Genomic DNA, 22,802 nt, shown 5'->3' with positions numbered 1-22,802 from the left:
TTTTCCTAGATAATACACGCATATTAATCTAGCTAATCAAGTCATCGAGATTAGCTTTAGTACCCTGTTGTGCCACCAGGTGGAGCATCTGACTTTTAAATACTGTAGTGATCAGAGGAGGCGGGCACTTTTGTGTAGGCAAGCAGTCTGTGGGAGTTTAGCTAGTGAAAGTGCACCATGATAAAGACTTATGAGGATAATGATTTGGGTTAAATACACCAGTTTATAGACTAAACACAAAATGTAAGTTGTTTTCTACAGCATGTTGTTAGAATAGAATCCTGCCTCTAGAAACGTGCCTAAAAACATAAGCATCTTAAAGTGGGGGTACATTGTGTGTGTTGTGCTGTGGACCGACAGAGCTGTTACACTTCCTTATTTTATTATTATTTTTTATTGTACAGGGATGCCTTATACCTTTGAAGCTGCCCTAACCTGTGTACGACCTAAAGGCCAAACAATAATCAATTGCTTGCAGTTGGCATGTGCTCACGATCTTTGCTTGTATTCACACCAACCCACACATGGGTGCGGTTGGCAAAACCATATGCCAATTCTGCAATAAAATCAATTTGGCTCAAGGTTCAGCTACTACAGTGCTCCAGACTGTGACCGGTCATGTTTTGGGACACATGGTACTTAAGTAGAAGTAATTTATTTATTTATTTTTTCCCAAGTGTACCGCAGAATAAATGAAGACTTAGAAAAAAAAAATCACAGCAGCAGTGGTCTATCGTCACTGTCCAGACAAACTATTGTGATGCATGCATGGGCCTAATACTGTTAGTTGCTAGTGTTGGAAGAGCGCCGGTTGTATTGGCTAAACGTGAGCACTGATGGATTTTACTTTCTCCAGTCTCTTCTAAAAGTGATGTCAGTCAGTAAGACATAGACAGGGGAGACAGCTGAGAGAGGAAGTGCCTCAGCTCTCAGTCTTAGGCTGAATTCATCCTATACAATACATGGCAGAAATATGACACTTCAGTTAATTTTACTCTAACTGTACAAACACAAGACCTCACTGAGTGATAAATGTGAGGGGTCTGCTTTTAATGTAAGTTTTCTAACCGGTTAGTTTTTAATTATAATGTTTCCTGTTGCTCAACGCTCTTCTTTTCTCTCCCTACTCTCCTCTCACCCCAGCCGGTCGAGGCAGATGGCTACCCACCCTGAGTCTGGCTCCGTCGGAGGGTTCTTCCTGTTAAAAGGAGTTTTTCCTCCCCTCTGACGCCAAGTGCTGCTCACAGGGCAATTGTTGCCTTTCACTCAATAACAATGCAAGGTCTTGACCTGTTAGTAAAGTACCCTCAGATGACTTCAGTTCTGATTTGGTGCTATATAAATAAAATGTCTTTTTAACTATAAATTGAATATAATATGTAATTCCATCATTGTAAGATGCTACAACTATATATATATATATATATGTATGTGTATATATGCTATAAATTGAGCGTAATGTCACTAAAATGATACATGAATCAGCTGTTTGCCGTGTTACTGTGTGTGTGTATATATATATATACACACACTGCAACAAATGTTTTCAGGGCCACTGAAAGGTGATAAACATGGACTTACCCGTCGTCGCCATTGTGACTTAAGTTAATGAAGTGAACTATCTGTCGGTATTGTGTTTGGCAGTGTTTTCTATATTTGCAGCTCATTTGTTTCTCTGACATTTTACTTTAGAATCCCTCACCCAGCTCAGAGAGGAATAATGCATCAGTTTTCGTGTTATAGGACAAAACTGATTGATGAAATTGAGTAGTACCCTGATCCCAGTTCATTTTTCACAAGTACACCCAAACAAATCATTTTAAAATAAATTTGTCATAAAGTCATTCGATCTCATCAGCCTAAAAATCTTTTTTTGCTGTGTCATCAACACGGCAATGCTGTGACCTCTTAGCAATAGTGCTTTTTTCCTCTGTTTATTCCAATCTGTAATAAACAGTTTCCAAGTTATTATATATATTTTTTTAAATTATATGTTGTTTTTATTGTGTTGCATGAGTTCTCTGCAGCTGTTGCTTTACGTTTAGTCTGAGTGGTACAAGATGGGTCAAAGCCTGTTCTTCTCTCCTTGTCAGGGTGTGCTGCTGTTCCTTTATCATGGTGCTCTGGCCAGGACTAGCTACTCTGTCATCAGCAGCAGAGCTTCTAGCATCGTCACCACTGTTTAGGCTGGGTGCATTTAAAAGAAATGCTGGTAGTTTGGTCTGACTTTAGGGTGGGAGACATGGTACCTTATCGCACACCGTGGATGATCTTAGTCTGATGAATGATGGGCTTTTTAGAGCAGGGGTGTCCGATCCTGGTCCTCGAGGGCCACAGTCCTGCATTATCAAGCTCTGCAGAAGCATGATAACGATCCTGATCACTTGAATCAGGTGTGTTGGAAGAGGGAAACATCTAAAACATGCAGGACTGTGGCCCTCGAGGACCAGGATTGGACAACCCTGTTTTAGAGGAATTGTAGAGATGCGACCAGTAAACGGCACAGTCCCAACTTTCCTACTCCATCTGAATTAAACAAAAGCATGATTGGTTGTGACACAATTAGGATGATGCTCATTGTAACTTCTTTTGTAAATAGAAGACAGCATAGCGGATGAAGGGTCTAGGTAACAAACATCCTGATGTAGTAGGCAATAACAGCACACAGCTGTGCAAAATCTTTACCCTGCTCATTGAAGTTCTAGTATTAGTCTGCAGATTTCATCTTCTGTGGGAAGTCAAAAGCAGCTGTATACCAACCTACCAATAGGCATCAGGGATAGATTGTGATACATAAGCACTAAATTAGTTTTAGTCGCAGAATTACGAACCTAGACTGAAACACTAAGGACCAGTGTCCAGAAAGGAATCCTGTCTAGTGACAGACTATGGACTTTTTTTGTTATTCTTTTCACTGGCTTTTCGTTTTAGTCTAGGAATCGTCTGGCTTTCTGTTCTTGAAACTGGTCTCGTAAATGTCTGAAGAAGCAGTCTGTGTCTTACAAACAGACAGCACACAGCAGTTGATCTTCCTACATTTCTGTAGTGAATAGAAATGAGAAGAAAGTGAAGAGAGAGTAGAAGAGGAGTTAAGTCCCTGCCTGCTGTTGGGTAGAGAATCAAAAGGTTTACAGATAATTATTCCAAATGTGTGACAAAACAAGCCTCTGGGTGGCTTTTTCAATTTCAAAGGTTAGTGGAATCACTGCATTTACATTTGTTAGGCTTTTTATAATAAAACTAGGCCAACTTATTTACTGTAGAAGAACAAAATATAAAGGAAGAAAATCCTTACTGTCTAGATTGATGACTTTAAGCATCACAGATTTAGCAGTTTCCTGTTTACTTGTTGCAGTACTCTAACAATTAATTAAATCAGATCAGTTAGTTGATGAACTAAAAATGAAAGTACAATCAGTCTTGCTAGCCAGTGAATGGATCAGTTGTCCAGGGTGATGGCTATTAAGCGGACATGTGCCTCTGTTCATACTACCATAGGACCACACCGTTCTGCACAGACGGTCAAATTGCCAGTCATGTCAAACGACATGTGGAACAATTTTTGCAGCACTGTGATAATGTGATCATCCCTGAAGTGTGCCAAGCATGGTTGGTAAACATAGTTCTGGATTTCTGGAGAATTTAGAACTGCCACTGTGTTTAATCTCCATCGTTGGAAAGCATGTTGAAATAAAAGTACCTCTGAAGTCCAGCAATGAGTAGTTCAACTGCAACCTATGGTTTGAATGGCTGAGAATTTCCTTGTAAATTCCCTTCTTATACCAAACATTTGGTTAAAGCACCTTTTTTTTTCCTTTTCTTTTCTTTCCTGGCACATGCTAAGTCGACACTGGCGGGACTGCGCATGTGCCAGGGTGGGAAGTCGCAGGTATTTAGTCTCTTGCAGGGTTGATAGCAGCTTGAGAGTTGGCACTCTTGTTTTGTACCATGCGCTTGTGCATGCAGTTGTTTTGTTTCCCCAGTGTGTCGGTCTGTGCTCTCCTCACTGCATTGAACTGCTACACTACATTGCTCTCCTTATGCCTGGGGTTTTGTCCTGAGGGTGAACAAGTTTCTGCCTCAGCATGTTAGTGGGCTTGAAGAGTACAGGATTGTTTTGTTTGTTAAAGATCCTCCTGATTTTTTTCCCAGATACTCCTGTGACATAATGAATAACAGTGTTGCTCTGCTAATTGTTTATTTCCTCTGTCTCGTCTGTCTCTTTTTGGGGTTTGACAAAGACCCAGTTGGGTAATCACACATTTTAACTGGTTCCCTGATTTGCACTCCTTCTGCTTCCCCTCTGTCCTTGTTGACATGTTTCGAGCCTGATGCTGTTGGGTTCTTATAACCCCCAACTTGTGATCCGGTGGCTGGTGAGAAGCGTATAGTAAATATTGATCTGTGTAGGTTTTCTCTATTTTTCAATGTTGTGCCCTCTGTCATCGTCACTGTGCACAACACAGTCTAGAATGCCTTACTACCAGGTGCACCTAAGAGCAGTGGGGGAGAGGGGTTGGCCCCGGGGTTGGGTTGGGTTTAGTAATAACCAATCAAATATCCTTCCCACATCCCCTTTTAAAGTAACATGAAGACACACAGAGAGAGACTGGGGTCTTTGAAAGAGAAAGGAAAGAAAGATGTACTCCAGTGAAATACCAAAATACGTAATATAAATGTGTATCACTCAAAGGTAGAGTGAACAACAGCTGATATATGATGTATTGGTAATGCAGCTGCTGACAAAACTTAAAAACAAGCAAACAATAGAAGCAATTTAATACTTTTTAGAGATCAACCAATATTTACATTTTATTTTTTTTCCAGAGCCGACATATTGATTGTTGGTCGTCAGGAAAGGCAAATTCTGATATTTGGAACCAATATATACATTACATGTTATATATAAATAGCATGTGATAGCAAGGGACCTGTCATTCTCAATCAGCCTTCTTCATTAATGAGGATTACTATAACTGAAGTTGTACACTGGAAAAAGGAGTGATAACGTTTGAGCATCACTTGACGCTGGGACGCTTTCCTCTGTTAACTGAGATTGATTTTGATGGAACTCTGCAGCAGCTACGTCTGCTGTTCTTTTATGTTTTGTTAATCTTTCTCTGTTGTATCACTTTTATTGCTCACTAAAGTCCAAATGCTTAAATCATTGTTGGTTCTTGTTTTCCAGACACTGTTTTGGGGCAATCTGTGGCTGCCTCCATGCTTAGCTGCTAGCCTTTAGCGTAGCCTTAGCCACTGTGAAAGTAGTTGATTTGTGGTAATGACTGTGCTTCTTGTTCAGTTTTAGTAGACTGTGTCTGCCAGAAAGATGTCTGTCAGGTAGAACAGATTGATAAAGTTAATCTGACTTAAGAAAGATGTTGCAATTCTCCAGATAGAGTTTGCTACAGGCTAGGAGGCACAGTAAACCTCTTGTGATAGCCTTACCTTAGCACAGAGAACAAATAAGTTCCAGTTTCACCACTTGTTAACACCTACAAGTGAATAATCGGGCCATTTTCTGTGTAATATGAAAACTAGGCATGCTTGTGGTTGTGGTGTTTATTACAGCGTCACCTTTTAAAAACAGCTCTGCTAATTCACCAGAGCTGCTTCATTTTGTAAATGTGCTCGTCTGTACCTCTGTGTAAACAATAGCAGTGTCACTTATTGGCCTCGATAACTGTTTAATGCCTAATACCTTTGAACGATGTTTTGCTGCTCCTTTTCTGCTTATCTACAACGTTAAATTTTTTCTGATGGACATAAGTGAGTCCGTATGTAAACTTATTGAAAGCGTTGGTTAAATTTGGTGTGCCGTTGGAAGATTTAAATAACTCATGATGGGGTCTTTGCTGTGCCAGCTGTGTAAAGTAAACTGGATTTTTGGAGGGCAGAGAATGTGATGATCTTTTATCTAATTAGTCGTAGCAGAAGAAAATACTAATTGAAGGACCACACTAGTGGTGTCTCATATTTAAGCAAAATACCTGCTGTCTGCTTCAACCTTCCTTTGTTCCCAAAAGCATGCAGCCATGTTTTAGTTTTTAAATATTTTAGTTTTATTTCCATCACATCTATTTTTTAAACTATGTATATCATTTATTACATACATATCAAAGATATATGCATAAAAATCACAAATAGGGAGCAATCTTCCATTCCACAATAAAGATAAAGATAAGATAAAGATTGTAAAGATAAAGTCAGGCCCATGGGCTGTTACATAGTTAACCCATTTTTGTCACTGTAAAACAAATTTTAGTTCATGATAGAAAGATGCTGTTATCTCTCTACTTTGTAAAAGTTCATAGTAACTTCATCCATGCATTTAAAGTTGGGCCCTCATGTGACAAGCACTTCTTTGTCAGTCTTTTCACCAGCTACTGGTGGTATATTCATCAAATATTTACCTCTTTTTAACCATCCTGAGATGTGTATGCCCATGTTATGGTCTTCCTTGTAGGGGCACAGACATTTAAAATGCCTTGTAGGTCAATGTGCATCTCTCTCCAGCTGCCTGTAAAAATGGGGGAAAAAAATCCCTCCAACAGGATAATAGTTTTCAATTTGGTTTCCACAGTTCCACCAGCAGACAGAAAGTCTATGGTCATGGTGGGATTTCTGAGAAGGTGCAATAAAATACCTTAACACGACCTCCAACCAAACTCTCTTCGTTCCTGTGAATTGGTGAACTTCCACTGCTGCCTCCATTTTGTTTTCCTTTCTTCCTCAGAAATAACTTGACCTCCCTTCTTCATCCATTTTGTCTGAATATAAGAAGTTGAATGTGTTTTTAAGTTCGACAGACCTTTGTATAGGTATGAAATAATTCTTCTACCAGTTTGTGAGTTCTATGCTTTTCTCACCAGTTCTATTCACCTTGTAGGTGTAGAACATAATGCTGAATCTGCAGGTGTCGAGAAAAAAAAAATCCTTTTTAATAAGTAGTATTTCAAGTCTGAGCAGTGTACCTTTGTTTATAACACTGAATACAATGGTTCTTCTTTAACTGTCCACTTCTTATATCTGGTATCACATTCATTCAATGTAAAGTCTGAGTCATATGCATAGTAGCTAAGAGTTATATCCTCCTCTAGTTTATAGTCTCTTATAATAGTTTTCCATACTTTAAGAGACCATTTCACCCATGGGTTATCAATATTTTATATGCAACTTTGTAGAAGAGTCTTGTTCGGGACTGGTTTCCTAATCTTGCTGCTGCTGGATTTCTGACCTGCGAAACCCCAATCCCACTGCAGTCCTCTATTTTGTAGGTTATCAGCAAAACTTGTCTGTACGGGAGTGGAGGGTATTTTGTCTCCAGTGTTTTTACATTGAGCTGTGATAGGTTGCACTAGCATACCCAACCAAATATCACACTAAATAGTGCAAAACATCTTGTCGTCCAGTTGCAGATAACATGTCAGTTTTATGTTTAGTGTTGCTGGATTGTGAAAAGTACATGCATGTATGAATGCTACAAAGATAACCATAAATTCGCAGCACTGACTCTTGGTGACTGTGGCTTAGGTGATAGGTTGGGGTGTCCACTAATCACACGGTTGATGATTTGATCCTCACCCCTTGCCCCATCTTGGAAGAAGCATTTAGCTTTTATGTAATTTTTTACATCTAGCTGGCTAGTGAGTCAGCACAGCACCAACATGTGAAACTTAACAGTTCTGGTTTCATCAGTATCTTGAAGTGACAGCATTCTGTCATGCAGACATAGATGACTTTTGTGTTAATGTTCATTGTGGCTTCATTCAGACATACCCACCACTATAATGGAGAATGCCAGAGTAGCTGTACAATGTTCCACATACACACCAGCCTACATCAAGTGGTGTAATTCTTAAGAATGCACCAATAAACAAAAGACTAAATCTAAATACCTGATGTAACATATGATTTACCTAAAGCTTAGAAACTGACTCTGTGTGCGGCAGGTCTGTGTGATTTGAAGATGTCAAGTACACCATTTGACTGGTCATTAGATTGTGATCAATCCTGTCTCCATGTCAGGGATAATTTATATATAGCATTATTGAAGCTACTGATGTTGGTCCTTGTGTGTAAATTCATGTAGCGCTTTAGAGACGCTCGTGTGGATCCTGCTGCCTTCTGATACTGCAAGCATTTAATAAACCAGATGAAAAACTCCTACAAACAGCTGGAAGCAACAAACTAAGCTTCAGCTCTTGTTCCTGTTTTGGTGAAACCTGGATTACATTATTCTATTGTTCTCATCTGTTCTGTCTTAGTTGCTGTTAAGCTTTGTCTTTATGAACATTTCAGATTGTAGCATAGGTACATGTTTTGGGCAAAGTGAATGAAAAAGATCTTTTGAGATTTGGGCAGCAAACTGTGTCTGTCAGTATTTTTGGTTTTCTTGGACCAATATTAGTGCTGTAATGTGACAAAGCCTTTCCTAAATGACTTTACACAATCTGGAGTACGTTGCTTGTATGCACCTATTCGTTGTAGAAGTTGTTATTTTTAGGGTTAATAGAACAGTGATTTACCAGTTTCACTTTAAAGGGTGGGGAAACAGTTTGATGTTGCCTGTTGACCATTCCTCACATGATCCACAGCCATTGACACAAAAATTTGCTTTCATGTGAACAGCTCTGTGCCACTTTTAATTTCTTTCCAGTGACTCAAAAACAAACAAACCCCAAACAAACCCCAAAATAAACACGACAGTGGACTGGAGGGTCTAAGACATAGAGATCAACCTTTTGTCTTGCCATATGTACCTTTTGTAATGTTTTGTCCCATTATTGAATTAATGATAGTTAATATCTATTGGTACTTTTCCATTTTTAAAAAATGCCGTCTGCTGTAAATAACTAATTAAAAATAAATTCTATAAGTATATTGGCTAGTTCTGTGTGTCTATGTCTGTGTGTGTGTCTGTGACTGTGTCTGTGTGTCTGTACTGTGTACTTACGGAGAGCTCTGCTGATTCTTCCTGATCCTGAGCTTTCACTGGCTCATGGCAGAGTGTTTCTACCGTTCATGTGGCACTTAGGCACAATTACTGAAGCATGACTTTTAAATGCAGAGCATGAAATTAACTGTGGCTCCCAGTGAAAAATCGCCCCCCACCATCTCTCTTTCTCTTGGCCCTTCTTCATATTTTACCCACATTTGACACCGAGTCCCACATTTGCACTGTTCCTCTAATATCACAGTGAGAGAAAACGGCTCCATCACAGAGGCACAGTAAGGGCTTGCATTTACACTCAGCTGTATGAGATAACAAATAGCTGTATTTTTCCCACCTTGTTGTACTGCTGTTGGGCTGTGTTAAAATAAATGACATTTTTAATACGCACAGCAGAGGGGCCCGAACTGAGCCTCAGTCTATTTAGATACCATACATTTTCTATCATTGTATTAAATGCTAGAGGATTCCTTGTGAATGGCTTTGCTAACTCCTTAGGCTTTGCTGCTATAATACTTGTAGACAAGGCCTATTGACTACACAGGCTTAAATCGAAGCACAAACACACACATCCACACACAGTTTCCCCTCTCCCCTGTGACAGGCGGCTAGATGAGCCTCAGTGAACTGAGTAACGAGCTAATCATGAGCATCCCAGTAATAAATAGGCCTTGTTCATAGTCCACTAATCCCAGTCATTTAGCCCTGGTGTGGCAGCAGAAATCAATTACTGCAGCTGGGCTCCCAGTATAGGACCCTGCTCTCTGCTGTCCAGCTCGACAACACATCCACACCTTTGACTCTTGCTCCACAGCAACACATTGTATGCATTTGTAATACAGATTATCTAAAGAAGTCAGAGGATCTAGGATTACCACACTAGTTCAAAATGTAAATGTAGTTTTTAACCAACACTGTAAATACATGATGGTCCGATTGCTTGCCATGGTTAGTACTGCTCAGTGCTGAAAACTGCTGTAAAGTATGAGAAAATATTTCTGATAATATTACTGTGATGTCATCTGGGTTATGAAAGACATGGTGAAATGGTTTATTTTATATATATATACTGTGTGTGTATATATATATATATAATGTCAGAGAGAATGAAGTGATTTTGATTAAATACAGTAAATTTAAAGTTACATTTGGGTAACTTTTTAGATGTCTGTCACAGGTGAGTAGTTCAGAGACATTCAGTGTGTTCAAAATACAATGATTGTTTTTTTTTCTGCCTGTGTTAAATGCTGGAGTTTTGATGATTAAAAACAAAACAAAAAAACATGCCTTTTAAATCTGCCTGTGGGTGTTTTAGATTCAGAAGATTAACACTTTTTTTTTTTTGAAGTTTGTCTTCAAGTCAGGTGCCAACATGAACATTAAAGCTGGTTCCATCTGCTTCCATTTATAATGTCCCTACATGTGAGTAATGGGGGATGAAATCTGATGTTTTCAATGCAAGAAAACAAAACTGTTCTTAATGCACATTATCTGAGACTCATGTAGCCTTTACCATCCAAGTGAGGTAAATCAAGAGTTATTTTAGGACCAAAAGAAGGAATCTCTTATTGTGCAATGTGAACAGAATGAATGATTACAGCATGAGCTGTATATAGTAATAATATATAATAATAAGTAATAATCATAGTAACATTCTACAATCACACTGGATATCTGCTTATTTATATACATCTGATGGACAGGGGCTGGCTATTGCTCATCCCTGATGTTATAAAGATGTCTGATTACAGGTGTATCATACAACTAAAGAATAATATTGAAAAAATTAAGCACAGTTTAGTTGTGTGGCTGGAAAGATATTTTGTTAGTTCAGTTGAGGTCGTTGAGCCTTTTTGTCTGTCTGTCTGCATTGAGGATCTGTACGGAATTGATTTACCCATTGTGTGTAATCTTCTGGCTTTGCGGGCCTGCTTCACTGTGCAACACTTGCACACAATCAGAGAGCACAAAGGGAGGGGAGGAGTTATTCCTAGAAAACAATTTGCCATCTGTGCTTAATGGCATCTGAAGGCTGTCCACCGACCTGCACTACGGGGAACTGGCCCCGAGGCCCGTGCTTTAATTACATGTGTAAAGACAGAGACAGTAACAGAGAAACAAAAAGAAAAAAAGAGCAATCCTCATTCAACCAAATCATTTATCAAAACTGAGTAGGATATTTATGGGTTGAAGCTTCTGATAATGCAGCAAGTTGTTAAAAGACAGTTAATTGAGATTGTAGCCTTGGCAACAGACAACCAGAAACAGACGGGAGCTTCCTACAGTCTGAGTTTACATTGCTGCTTAAAGGCTTAACCCATGTCAGATGTTTGACAAAAACACTTGTTTTAGGTTGTTTCCCCCCCTCCATCAGTCTGCCCATAGGAAATACTATAGTTTATATATTCCAGTGGTCCTTTTGCAAATTGTGCAGTATTTAAAAAAAAAAAAAAAAATGTCTGTTGTAACCGACAGTTGTTATATTAGCCAAGTGCATGATTTAATAATTATTTCAATGAGTAACTGAACAGAAACATGATATTTAGGTTGAACCAAAATGTTTAAAGGAAACACAAACAGCTGTTTATGGAGAAAACTCAAGACCAAGAAAATGGCTGCAGGGTTTCTGGCCTAATGACTATTTTAAGTCAAAAATCTGTTACATAAGTTGTGGAAATATTAACTGTAATGTAGGCCATAAGCAAGTAGACACCACACAGCTGCTGGTATTAACCTCTACGTATGCTGACTTTGTCAGACAATTTCACAGTCAGAAAATATAGATCAGCAGCCAGAAACATGCAGTGACTACCGCTAAAGAGCTACAAGCTTTATGAGCTGTGACCAAAAAAAAAAAAGAGTTTTTATTCTTTTAGTTGTCTGACACCAGAACAACATGTAAATGCCAACTCCCTGATGAATTTAACACAGTAGGTAGTCTCTATAACCACTTATTTCAAATGTTGATACAGCCGATCACACAACTGTGGTCGTTAACTAGTATTTATGCGAGATTTGTCACATGATTTCAGGATTACAAAATAATAATTTGATTACCACTACAGAGGTTTGATGGGCCGATGCTTGTTGGAGTAGGTGTCTCTGTTGCCTTCAACAACATTTACTTTGAGGACATGTGCCGCACACAGTTATTTACTTTATCTCTCTTTTTCATAGCAGACGTTCAGACTTGTCACAGAAGGGAAAGCACAGGTTCAATTAATGATGGCTCAATTCCATTAAGTATCCCAGTAAACCAGTGAACCAGAATGGACGAAACCCAGACATCCCCTACGTGGAATTAGTAAGCCTGTGCTTTTCACACTATTGCATGTCAAAATGTCTCCAGTTAGTGTCTTTTGTTATTTAATGGTGCACAGTTTCCCACATCTACCTGGAAACAATCCCCTCATCGTGTCCAACACTGAAAGTAAACCCAGAAATCATCCACCTGAAATGGACATTTGAAGAACTGCATTAGAGATCGTTGGGAAACAAACTGCACATCAGGGAATAAACTACTTCCTCAAGTGTAGGAAGGCAGGTACATCAAAAACAACTGCTGAAGCAGAGGATGTAAATTACATCCTTAGCTCAGCATGCTGGAGCAAGAGATTTATAGGAGGCCACAGATGTCCTACTATTTTGTATCTCTATGTGTGAGCACAGTATAAAATCTGGATGAATCAATTCCTCAAGCCATGTCTCCGCTCCTCCCTACAGGTAGAGATGTATTCCTGGAACTTTACTGAATAAAACACTGAGGGAGGAATACAATGATAAGATTGCTTCAGAGACAAAACCGGCTCTCCTCAGCATGTTACTTGCTGTTTTAGTCGTTCACTGAACATTAAAAATCTCATGTGAAGTGTGTTGTACATTGTGATGTGATGGAGTTTAGCACCGTTCTCCCTCCCCTCAGATCAGTGTGAAAGAAACATGGACATGAAGGAGAGATTTCTGGGTGACACTTGTGTGCTGTGAGTTTTTATGACAGTGGCCATTTGCCCTCTGAATAGAAATCAGCCTTTATGATATGACAGAGCACAGATTTTTGCTAACTTGTGTTGGTATTCTAAACGTGGTGTTGGAAGCCTTTTGACTAGTAATGAGTCAGACTTTGATGCAGCTGTTAATCAAAAATGAGTCAGACTTCTCATAGCAACAGTTAAGTATCAGAGGATCTGAAGCTCTGCAAGCTGCAGCATCTGCTCTTCTGCTGTATATGCTTTTGTTCTTTTACTTGCCTGTTTTAATAGAACAGCAATTGTTTTGACAGTTCTTTATCAGCAAAACACAAAACCAATCAGCCAATTCTCACTGCTGATACTTCATGTATTTTTATGCTAAACAATCCATTTTAATATTGATTGATTCAGAATTGTTGATACTGAATCCACAAAATCTACAATTTAAATAATCCAAAAATCCGTTTTTGTATGTGACAAACCACATGAACTCCAAGCAGGTCTGTGTTTCTTTGTTTTTTGTTTTTTGTTCCTGTCACGTTGTTGCCCACTGTGGGCTCATTTTTCACAACAATGTAAATTCCTACACTCCTGTGGAAACACTACAGCCATGGCTAACATTTTTACAACCTCTACAACTCTAGAAAGATATTTTCGTCATGCTAAATGCGTCTTTCAACAACTTGCTGCTGGAACCCCTTTGCTCTGTATAAACACAGCCTGCAGTTCACCTGAAAAGTCACTAAGTGTTTGTTTAGTCACAATGAAGTCACTCATGGCTTCTCAGCTGGTCTGAGGAGTGCATGATTTCTTCTTCTTCTTATTATTTTTCCTGAATCCGGTGTACACAATTTGAATTTGACATTTGGAATAAAGTGATTTTGATGAAATATCACAATTTTAAACTTAGATTTTAGTTAATTTTCCTGATGTGATCCATTAATGGACTGTTTGAAAGCTGAAAGTCCGATGTTCTGTCTTTTTTTTTTTCTTTCATTCGTTTTCAAAGTTTCAAGCTCAACTAAATGATGTAGTTTTCATCTTGAAAAAAATAAATCTAAAGAAAACATGCCAAAGTCTAGCACAGAGATTTGGGGTTTGGAGGATTGATAACGTGATGTCTTCACATAGTTTTGGCTGAGCTGGTTTTTTATTTTTCAGTGTACTGAAGCATTGAGACACATTTTGGATTTCATCATTTCACTGGGTAGAACATACAACAAACAAATCACATCAGAACACACAGAACACTTTCTGTACAAAAACATTCAGCCAGGGAGCACACAGTCCTTCTCATCACAGAGACAGAAGACTGTGACATGGTCGCTGTTGTGTCTCCATTATTCTTTCTTTTAGAACACTTCATTAATGCCAGTTGGTAACATTTACAGTTTTTGGTTCTGCAGCTTTGCTCAGTGCAGGCTAAGCAGCCTACTTACCAGTAAACAGCAATTAGCCAATATAGGTAGATAGAGTACTTTATCTATTCCCTAAGGGAAAGTGCAGTTTTGCAGCAGTAATTTACATATCATAAAACACACACACACACCTTACACTGAGAGGCATGAGCTAAGAAAAAACACTGTTTTCAAAAAATATATATATACATATGAGCATACAAATTACTGTACAAGATAAAAGAAAAAAATAGAATTAAATATGAACACAAATCTGAAGCAAATTGAATTAAGGTTGAATATGTAAAGACCCTCAGAAGATAAGTCTTTTCTTCTTGCACAGAGGGAGTCATTACACAGCATTACTGCAGTGAGCACAGCTGTCATTCTGTATAATATACAATAATAACCCTGTTGTATTGTATTTTTAGCGGTTATAGTATAGAGCACATCTTCCCACTAACATTTTTTCCTCCCCCCTTTTCTTTCAATTCTTTCTTTTCGCATGGATAAAGACTGACTTCAGTCATTTCTCATCCATTCTTAATTGCAGGACAACTATGGGTGACAATTCTGAATTCCTGCCACAGTGCAAGACAAGAACAGACATATACAATAACAGAGATGTGCTCAAAAGCCACTTTTCCCATATGTAAATATATATTTTTTCAAAGTCTAAAAAAGTGTCTTTTTTTCTATTTATTCAGTTGCAGATAGATTTTGAATTGAAAGAAATTTGCCATTGAAAAGTTGAGCCGTTTTTGTCACAACTGTGTATTAACAGCAATTCAAGGTTCCTTCTTTTCTTCCTTCCCATCTTATTACTCCCATTCCCCGCTCTTTGCTTTATCTATCTTTCTCCTGTCTTGCTTCCTCATTGGCTCACCCATTCATCCATTACTCACCACCCTCCAAGGTGTACACACACACACACACACACACACACACACACACACACACACTCTCTCTCTCTCTCTCCCCCAGTCTTATATTTTCTCTCCTCGCCAATGCGTGAAGAGGATGAGTGTAGAGATACCCAGAGGCATTCTGCGCTGAGCTCCCGTGTCTCTGTGTTGTGCCACAAATTAACCCATGTGTCTAATTCACCAACGGTCTTGTTCGCTTGAATTGCGCATGTGTGCAGTTGGTGGGCGGTGGCGAGCATCAGCCTATCTCAGAGCAGCATTCCCCCCAGGCTGTCAGCGAGCAGCATTGCCATGGTGATGTCATCCTCAAGCTGTGAGCCCGCCTTCTTCCAACAAAGCATACTGATTACTGGAAGAGAGGGGAGGCAGAGGAGCCATGATCGATCTGATGATTAGGCCGCAAGCCGTTGGCAAACTGATGCCACATTTTCATTCTGATCAACCTCCAATTAGCTTCCAAACACGTTGCGCCAGAAATGGCCTTTGTTGTTTGAAGGCAGAGGCTGCTGATCAGTCTGAAATGACAGCATGCATAATGTGCTGAATGTCACCACAGTATGATATTCATAATAGGCATAACATCCATGTTGATAATTAATGCCACTTTGCTCCAAATTTTAATGTAATTGTTTCCAGACATTTTTCTTTAAGTCTCATCAGGATTTAAAATGCAGAAATGCATTCACTTTTGATTGGTTTTCTGCGTTCAGATTATACTTTCAACAGGGATCGACCAATTATCATCCTGACACATTATTAGATCCGATATTCAGCATTTTTTCCCAATTGTCCTTATTGTTTTATTTTTTAAAAACTGATTCATGATAAAACAAATTTTAAAATGCACTACTTTGGCTCTGATGCAGCCACATCCCTCTATCTGTAGTCACTTTGTGTGATTGTCCCGTTCACAGCACGATCTGATTGGTTACACGTCACGAGTAATAGTCTGTCAGCACTGAAGGATGCAAGTTCACACTTCAATAAAGATTTGTGTTGCTGTTATTCATTTTCATTGCAAATGTATATCAGTTCCAATTATTGGCCACTGGTTTTCTTGATTACTGAAGGTCTGTTTCAGTCCTGAATAAGAAACACATCAGTTGATCTCTTAGCTTATAATAATGTCTGTACACAGGAAAACAGGATGAAATGTAAAAAATACTGTTCTATGTAATCAGCAATGTGAAGGTGATGTGTAATAGATTGGTGCAATAATAAGAGTAAGAAGAAGAACAAACAGATGTTATTGTAATTAATTCAGTCATCTAAGTAGCTGGACGTAGACCTCAGGTAGAAGTGTTTTCCGAGACACATTTCACGCGGCCCTCTCCTCCCCGTCGGCTATCTGTGTGTTACTGTTTTCAAAATCAACTTCACTGTGGGAAACGGCAACCCCTAAGCAGCAACCTAGGCCATGAAAATAGTACATTTTAAAGAAGATCTGTATTATGCCAGAAAGCACCCCTACTGGGTGCTCTTGGTGAAATAGCCATTTTATTTATCAGACTCATCCTTGTATGCAAATGTTCCACCTAAACAATTCTACTCACTGTTTTTCAGGAGCAGCTTAGATTTAAGAGTTTGTTCTGGCTGTGTGAGATTATTAATCAGGTACATTGTCTAGCTGTACTCCACACAACAAAACAAATATGATAAATACACATGAACATCACTTCAAAAAGGCCAAAAAATATATTAAATAATAATCAAGATGATTTTCGTTGGTTTTATTTATAGTTTTATCTGAACTAGTAATTAGCTTACTAATTAGCGTACTATATCAGATTTATATCAACATTTTAAATTTCTTGTTTTTCTTACAAAACATAGGAAGGAAATACATTTTGCATTAAATAATCATATGGACTAAATGTACAGTTAAGACCAGAGTCCAATATTAAAGGGGGGATCTCTATTATAAAATAACAGATTTGATTCAGACAGATAGAGAATTTTTAAAGTCTATTTTGTTTATTTTAAATCCCACGAAGGGAAATTGGGATTTTTCTCTTGGATTTTATTTTTCATTTCATCCAGTATGAAAGTAAAATATATATTTCAGTCGTTCCTTTTCTACACATGGTCCTAAAAGTGTGTTAAGTTCACCATCATCATCAGTCATTGTTTGAATATTTAGCTTCGACTTAAATAAATTAATTTATTGTTTTGATTGACATCAAGTAGACTTTACTCCGACAGCAGGCCAGCATGGAAATTGTAATAAGTAATAAATGTGCATTTTTTTTGTGCAATAAGCCACATTCATGGTCGTGGTGCAGCGGTGGCTGTTATGAAAAGGCCTCCTTGTATATATCTGAGCAGAAAGGCTCATCTGGTAATCTCTGGTGACTTGTTTCTGTCATTGCTTTGTCATCATCGCCCAGATGACACTCATGTCAAACGGTCCTGTGGGAGCATGCTGTGTGTGTGTGTGTGCGCCGGAGTTGATTCTTGTGTGTCTGTGCGCTGGGGGTTACAGAGGTTAAGGGGAGCTAATTTCACGCCTTTTTATTTGCACTGGTCTCAGGAGAGGAACTCTCTATAAGTATTATCACTTCCAGCTGGTTCAAATGGGACAGACGGGACGGGACCACCACCACACACACACACACTCACTCACACACACACGCACACACACACACACACACTGAAATCACCGACACCTTCTCTGCCCCTTAATGAAAATAGTGTCTCATTTGATTGTATCCCTGCTCATGGTAAATGGTACATTTTATTTATCCATTGAATTGTTTTAGTTTCAATTAGTTCAGATTTACTTTTTCAACTTTTTAATAACTATTATCTTCAAAACATTCATATTTTTATTCTCTTTTTATTTTCTTGTTTCATCTTTTTTTTCTTTTTTGGTTTGTAACTGTTTTTTTTACTGAAGAGCAGTTTTGCTGCTCCAGCATACAAAGCCATTTTAGACAGTCGTGTTTACTTCAGCTTTGTGTTTGTCCCTGTCCTGTATCAACATAACAGTGCTCCTGTGCAGAAAGCTAAGTTTAAATTTTTCCCAGAGCACTGAATTTAAAAAAAATAAATAAATAAAAAATAAAAATCTCGTAAGTGCAAACTGTTTATGTTTGCCAAATTTGTAGACTAAAGCAATTTGGATTAGATAGCCAAGTTTATCGTTTAGATTAGGTTATTTTCTCCAGTGAAACTAAAAGTCACTTATGATTAGTTCAAGGACTGTTGAAAATCCAATGATACTTCCTGATTTTACAGTTTTTGCTACGATCAATAGTGTAATTTTGGCAAAAAAAAAATTTCCTCTTAATAATGCACCTTTTAAACCCACCAGCAGGCTTTGGTTTCAGAGGATTAAATGAACATTGCTGTGAGGGCAGTCTAAGCATGTATATAGCAATTAAACTTCTTTGAAAGGTTCTGAGAGGGTGGACAGCGTTTGGCTTCATCCTCAGGGAAGGATGCTTTCATTGCACATTAGCTGTCTCATGTCAAAAGGCCATGACATTTGCTTTGTGAACTCATTTGATTTTAATAACCCTCACAGCATTTCCTTGTAGCCTTGACACTTTTTATTCTATTTCTGATTATTTTTTTCGTCTATTCAATCACCTGCAGGTGCATCAGCGATCAGCAGAGCGTCTTCGAGACTTGTGCTGTGCCAACCGGGGTACTTTTATCAAAGTTGGGCAGCACCTGGGTGGTCTGGACTACCTGCTGCCTGAGGAGTACACATCCACACTGAAGGTGCTGCACAGCCGAGCTCCTCAGAGCAGCATGCAGGAGGTCCGGCAGGTCATCAGAGAAGACCTCGGAAAGGAGGTGAGTGGGAACACACTGGATCTTTGACATATTAAATTAGGATCCTGTGATCAACCAGATGAGCATGACACATGTTTATGTAATCCGACCCTTAACAATCCGAAAACCTTGCTATCCGACAGGTTTTTAGGAAAAACTAACGAAACCCATGAAAAATAGCCTTAACATACTGACAGCCTTGGATTCTGACTCCGACATGACATTTTATGTCACAAATAAGGATAACGGCATATTATCTGACTTAACAATATGACAGATTGGCTACGTTCAGACTGCAGGACTTAATGCCTCTTTCGGATTTTTTTGTGAAATCCGATTTTTTTGCGAGTTTGTTCACATTTCCAGTTAAATGCGACTTGTATGTGACCTCCTGCATGAACTTCATACGACCCAAAAGTGTCCCGCATGCGCAGAAGAGGACATGATGATGTCACATGCAGTGCGTGTGCTTAGTGTTTGCGGATGTAAACACGAATGGTAACGGTGAAACGTATCTGCCACTCTCCTGTCACCGCCGCCACCGCCGATGTTGGAAACAGAACTGTGACCACTATCCTAAACTGGCATCAGCAGCCAAGTGCTGCCTGTGCATTCTGCCCACTTCCACCCCATTGGAGCACACCTCTGGGGTGGAAGTGTCCCCCCTGACCTCGTGGAATATTCGGGTATTCATCATTAATTGGATCTGTGTTGAAAAGACCAGATACAGGTCGCATAGGGGAAAAAAAAAATCGGATTTGGGTCACTTTAGCCTGCTGTCTGAACGTAGCTTTACTTAATTTTGATGTTAACCGACAGGCCCGTGCACAAGCGCACCGGTCAATTAGATGGGAAATCCATCAATGTGTAGTGTTCTAACAATACACTAGTTATAACAACTATAAACAATGAATATTAACAACAAATTACCCTTCAAGCCTCAAGCCCTTCTTGTATCTTGACCTCCGTCTTGACAATCCGACAGCCTTGCTATCCGACATAAAAGGTTTTACATTTAGTGTCGGATTATTGAGTCATGACTGTATTTCTAAATAATAGCAATGACTACCTTTCTAAATTAATCTGTGTTTGCTGCTGTTGAGGTTAAAAAAGTGTGAATTTTCTAACAAATGTGACATTTATTACTCTACACATTCAGTGACTGGTAGCAGGGCTGCTCATGGAATTTCAAAGGAGCAAGTGCTTCTTATACTAACAGCCAGCCACTTTCCTGCACTCTGTCCTGAAACTGTAACAATGTCTCGGATGTTGGTAATGGATCAATATTGATCAGAGCGGTCACAAACTGTGAACAGTGTTAGCAGTTTTAGTTTTTTACACTGATATTGCACTAAAAGTGGTAATTAAAACCGTTAGAAACTTCTAAATGTCCAAACATCTGCTCAATCAAAGCTGCTGACCGGTGATCTGTGAACCCGCTGAAGCCAGTTGAGGTTTACAGTGAAGTAAGATACACTTTTGAATTTGTCTGTCATACAGTGAATAATAAAACATTTTTCTTTATCAGATTCTTTATCTTGTTTTACAGATCTTGTGTCTTTGTCGATTAAAATGACATTTTCTGTATTTTGATTACAGCTCCTTGTGTTCATGTAATCACTCAATTTGGATTTTTTTTTAGCATGGCCTGATTTGCTAATTTACAAAAATATTTATGCAAAAACTGATAAATCATTGTTGTGCTGTAAAATATTCCAGAAACTTGTCAACAGCACTGAAAAAAATGAATGAATTCCATCCTCAAGTGAGACAGCTTCAACCTGACTATTATTTCACTCAAACAAATATACAGTATGTGGTGACGCTAAAATTTTCCTTCGACAACGAAGAATCCTGTGTAACAAGAAATTAATCTGCTTATCAAGCAACGTGAATTTTGAATATTGCTGAATATTCAGAGCGTTTCGTTATTTGTTAAAGTTAAGTTGCGAGAATCCGTACCTGTAAAATAAATGTACCAGCACTCACCTGTGATTTGTGCAGAGCACATTCATGCTTTTATTCTTTTTGCACATTGATTCTTTTTTATTTTCTCTGTGTTTAATACATTTATGTTTGTATTTCTTTTTTTTTTTTGAGTCTGGTTTATGTGCCGGCTCAGATTTTGCTGCCTCACTCTCTCTCTGAAGGTGAGAGCATGAGCCTTGTCCCTGCATCTGCACTTTGTAGGAAGCAGAAAAAAAGGGCAAATAAAGCAGAAGTGGATATGTCTGACATTCTGTCCTTGTTTCATTTTATAACCAAGCCATACTCCTGAAGAAGCTGTTAATGCTGCTGTTAGTACAGAGCGCAGCGTTTGCTCTCAAACTAGTTGTTATGACAGCCTTTTAGAGCCTGCAGGAGGGAAGGCAATTATTCTGTTATTCTCAGATACAGTACATTGGTCTTCTCCTTCTACACACTTCCCCAGTTTGTGTGTGTTAAAGAAATGGCTTTTGCTATACGTACATGGAGTGTGTCAGCAAGTCCTGGAACAGTGAACATGTTGTTTCTTACATGACACACACAATTCCTAAATGCTTAAATTAGACTAAATCTTTATGCAGCCAGGTTAGGGTTGCTGATTCTGAAATACACCATAAGACAAATCACATTTTTAAATGGATTTTGCCATGCACTTTAAACCACGGTAGGGATCCCTTTTAATATTTGGACATTGTGGGTGATGTGGCACATCAGTGATTTTAATTAAGAGATAGTGGTCTGTGGCAGGGATTGGTTTTTATATGATGGCACATATATGATGACAATACTGATAAAAGCAGAAAGTGTCCAGATACCCTATCAGTGTTTTCTCATGATGTGTAGTCTCACTAAGCCTAAACATCATTCCAACAAAGACCTGTGTGACTGCTTTAGCTGCAAAGCACATAGACTGAACATACTGTTGCAGTTTTTTTTTGCTTTTTGTGTATTTTTTCTCATTGATGTATCATGTTGCTCCTCTGTCTGCTTTGTAACTGTGTGAACAAACTGTGAGAGAAGACCTTCCAAGAATTAGACATTTCATTAACTCCCAGGAGGTCTTTTCTTTGAGTGCAGTGAATCATAGACTGGTCGATAGGATTTCACACTACATAGGTTTAACACTTTAGTCGGAAAATATTTGTTTCAGAATCACAAAACCGTATTGATTCCTGTCGGGACTTTGCTTATTATACAGTATAATACAATACAGTTAAGCCCAAAATTATTCATACCCATACCACATTTTGATTTATAGTGAATTTTTATTTGACCAATAGGTTTTTTCTGTTGGAAATGACATAAACAAGTGATAAAATTTAATATTTCTACACATTTTTTTGTACATATTTACTACAAATGCCACATCTGAAATGATCCATACCCTTACTTAGCCTTAAATGCCAGTACAACAATGAAACACTTCTTATAACTGCTAACAAGCTTTCTGCATGTCTCGTCTGGGATTTTGCTCCACTGTCCTTCTGTGATGATCTCCAGGTCTTTGTGGAACCTTCAGTTCCTCCACAGATTCTCGATGAGATTCAGGTCTGGACTCTGACTGGTTCACTCCAGCGTGTTGATATTGTTTTCTGTTGACCACTTTGACTGTATGTTTTGGATCATTGACTCGTTTGAAGGTTCAATGCTGCCCAAGACCAAGTTTTTCTACAGACTGCCTGATGTTTTCCTCCAGAATTTTATTGTGGTCCTCTTTTCTCATGAAGCCATTTATTTTAAAAGGTTGTGCATCAGCTGAAAAACACCTCCATAGCATTACATGCTCTTCCCC

At 38.6% G+C, this 22,802-nt stretch overlaps 1 protein-coding gene across 1 annotated transcript in view; it reads left to right on the top strand.

Moving 5' to 3' along the window:
• The window catches only part of adck1 (aarF domain containing kinase 1), a 92,590-nt gene that overhangs the window by 20,448 nt on the left and 49,340 nt on the right, over positions 1 to 22,802 (top strand). The window contains 1 exon segment of the mRNA XM_008291072.1: positions 18,842 to 19,045. Coding sequence (XP_008289294.1) covers positions 18,842 to 19,045 — 204 coding nt within the window.

Source organism: Stegastes partitus, unplaced genomic scaffold (genome assembly GCF_000690725.1).
Source record: "Stegastes partitus isolate 25-593 unplaced genomic scaffold, Stegastes_partitus-1.0.2 Scaffold713, whole genome shotgun sequence".
NCBI lineage: Eukaryota > Metazoa > Chordata > Actinopteri > Pomacentridae > Stegastes > Stegastes partitus.
The sequence above is the reverse complement of the archived record's forward strand: the minus strand, read 5'-3'. Positions and strand labels throughout refer to the sequence as shown.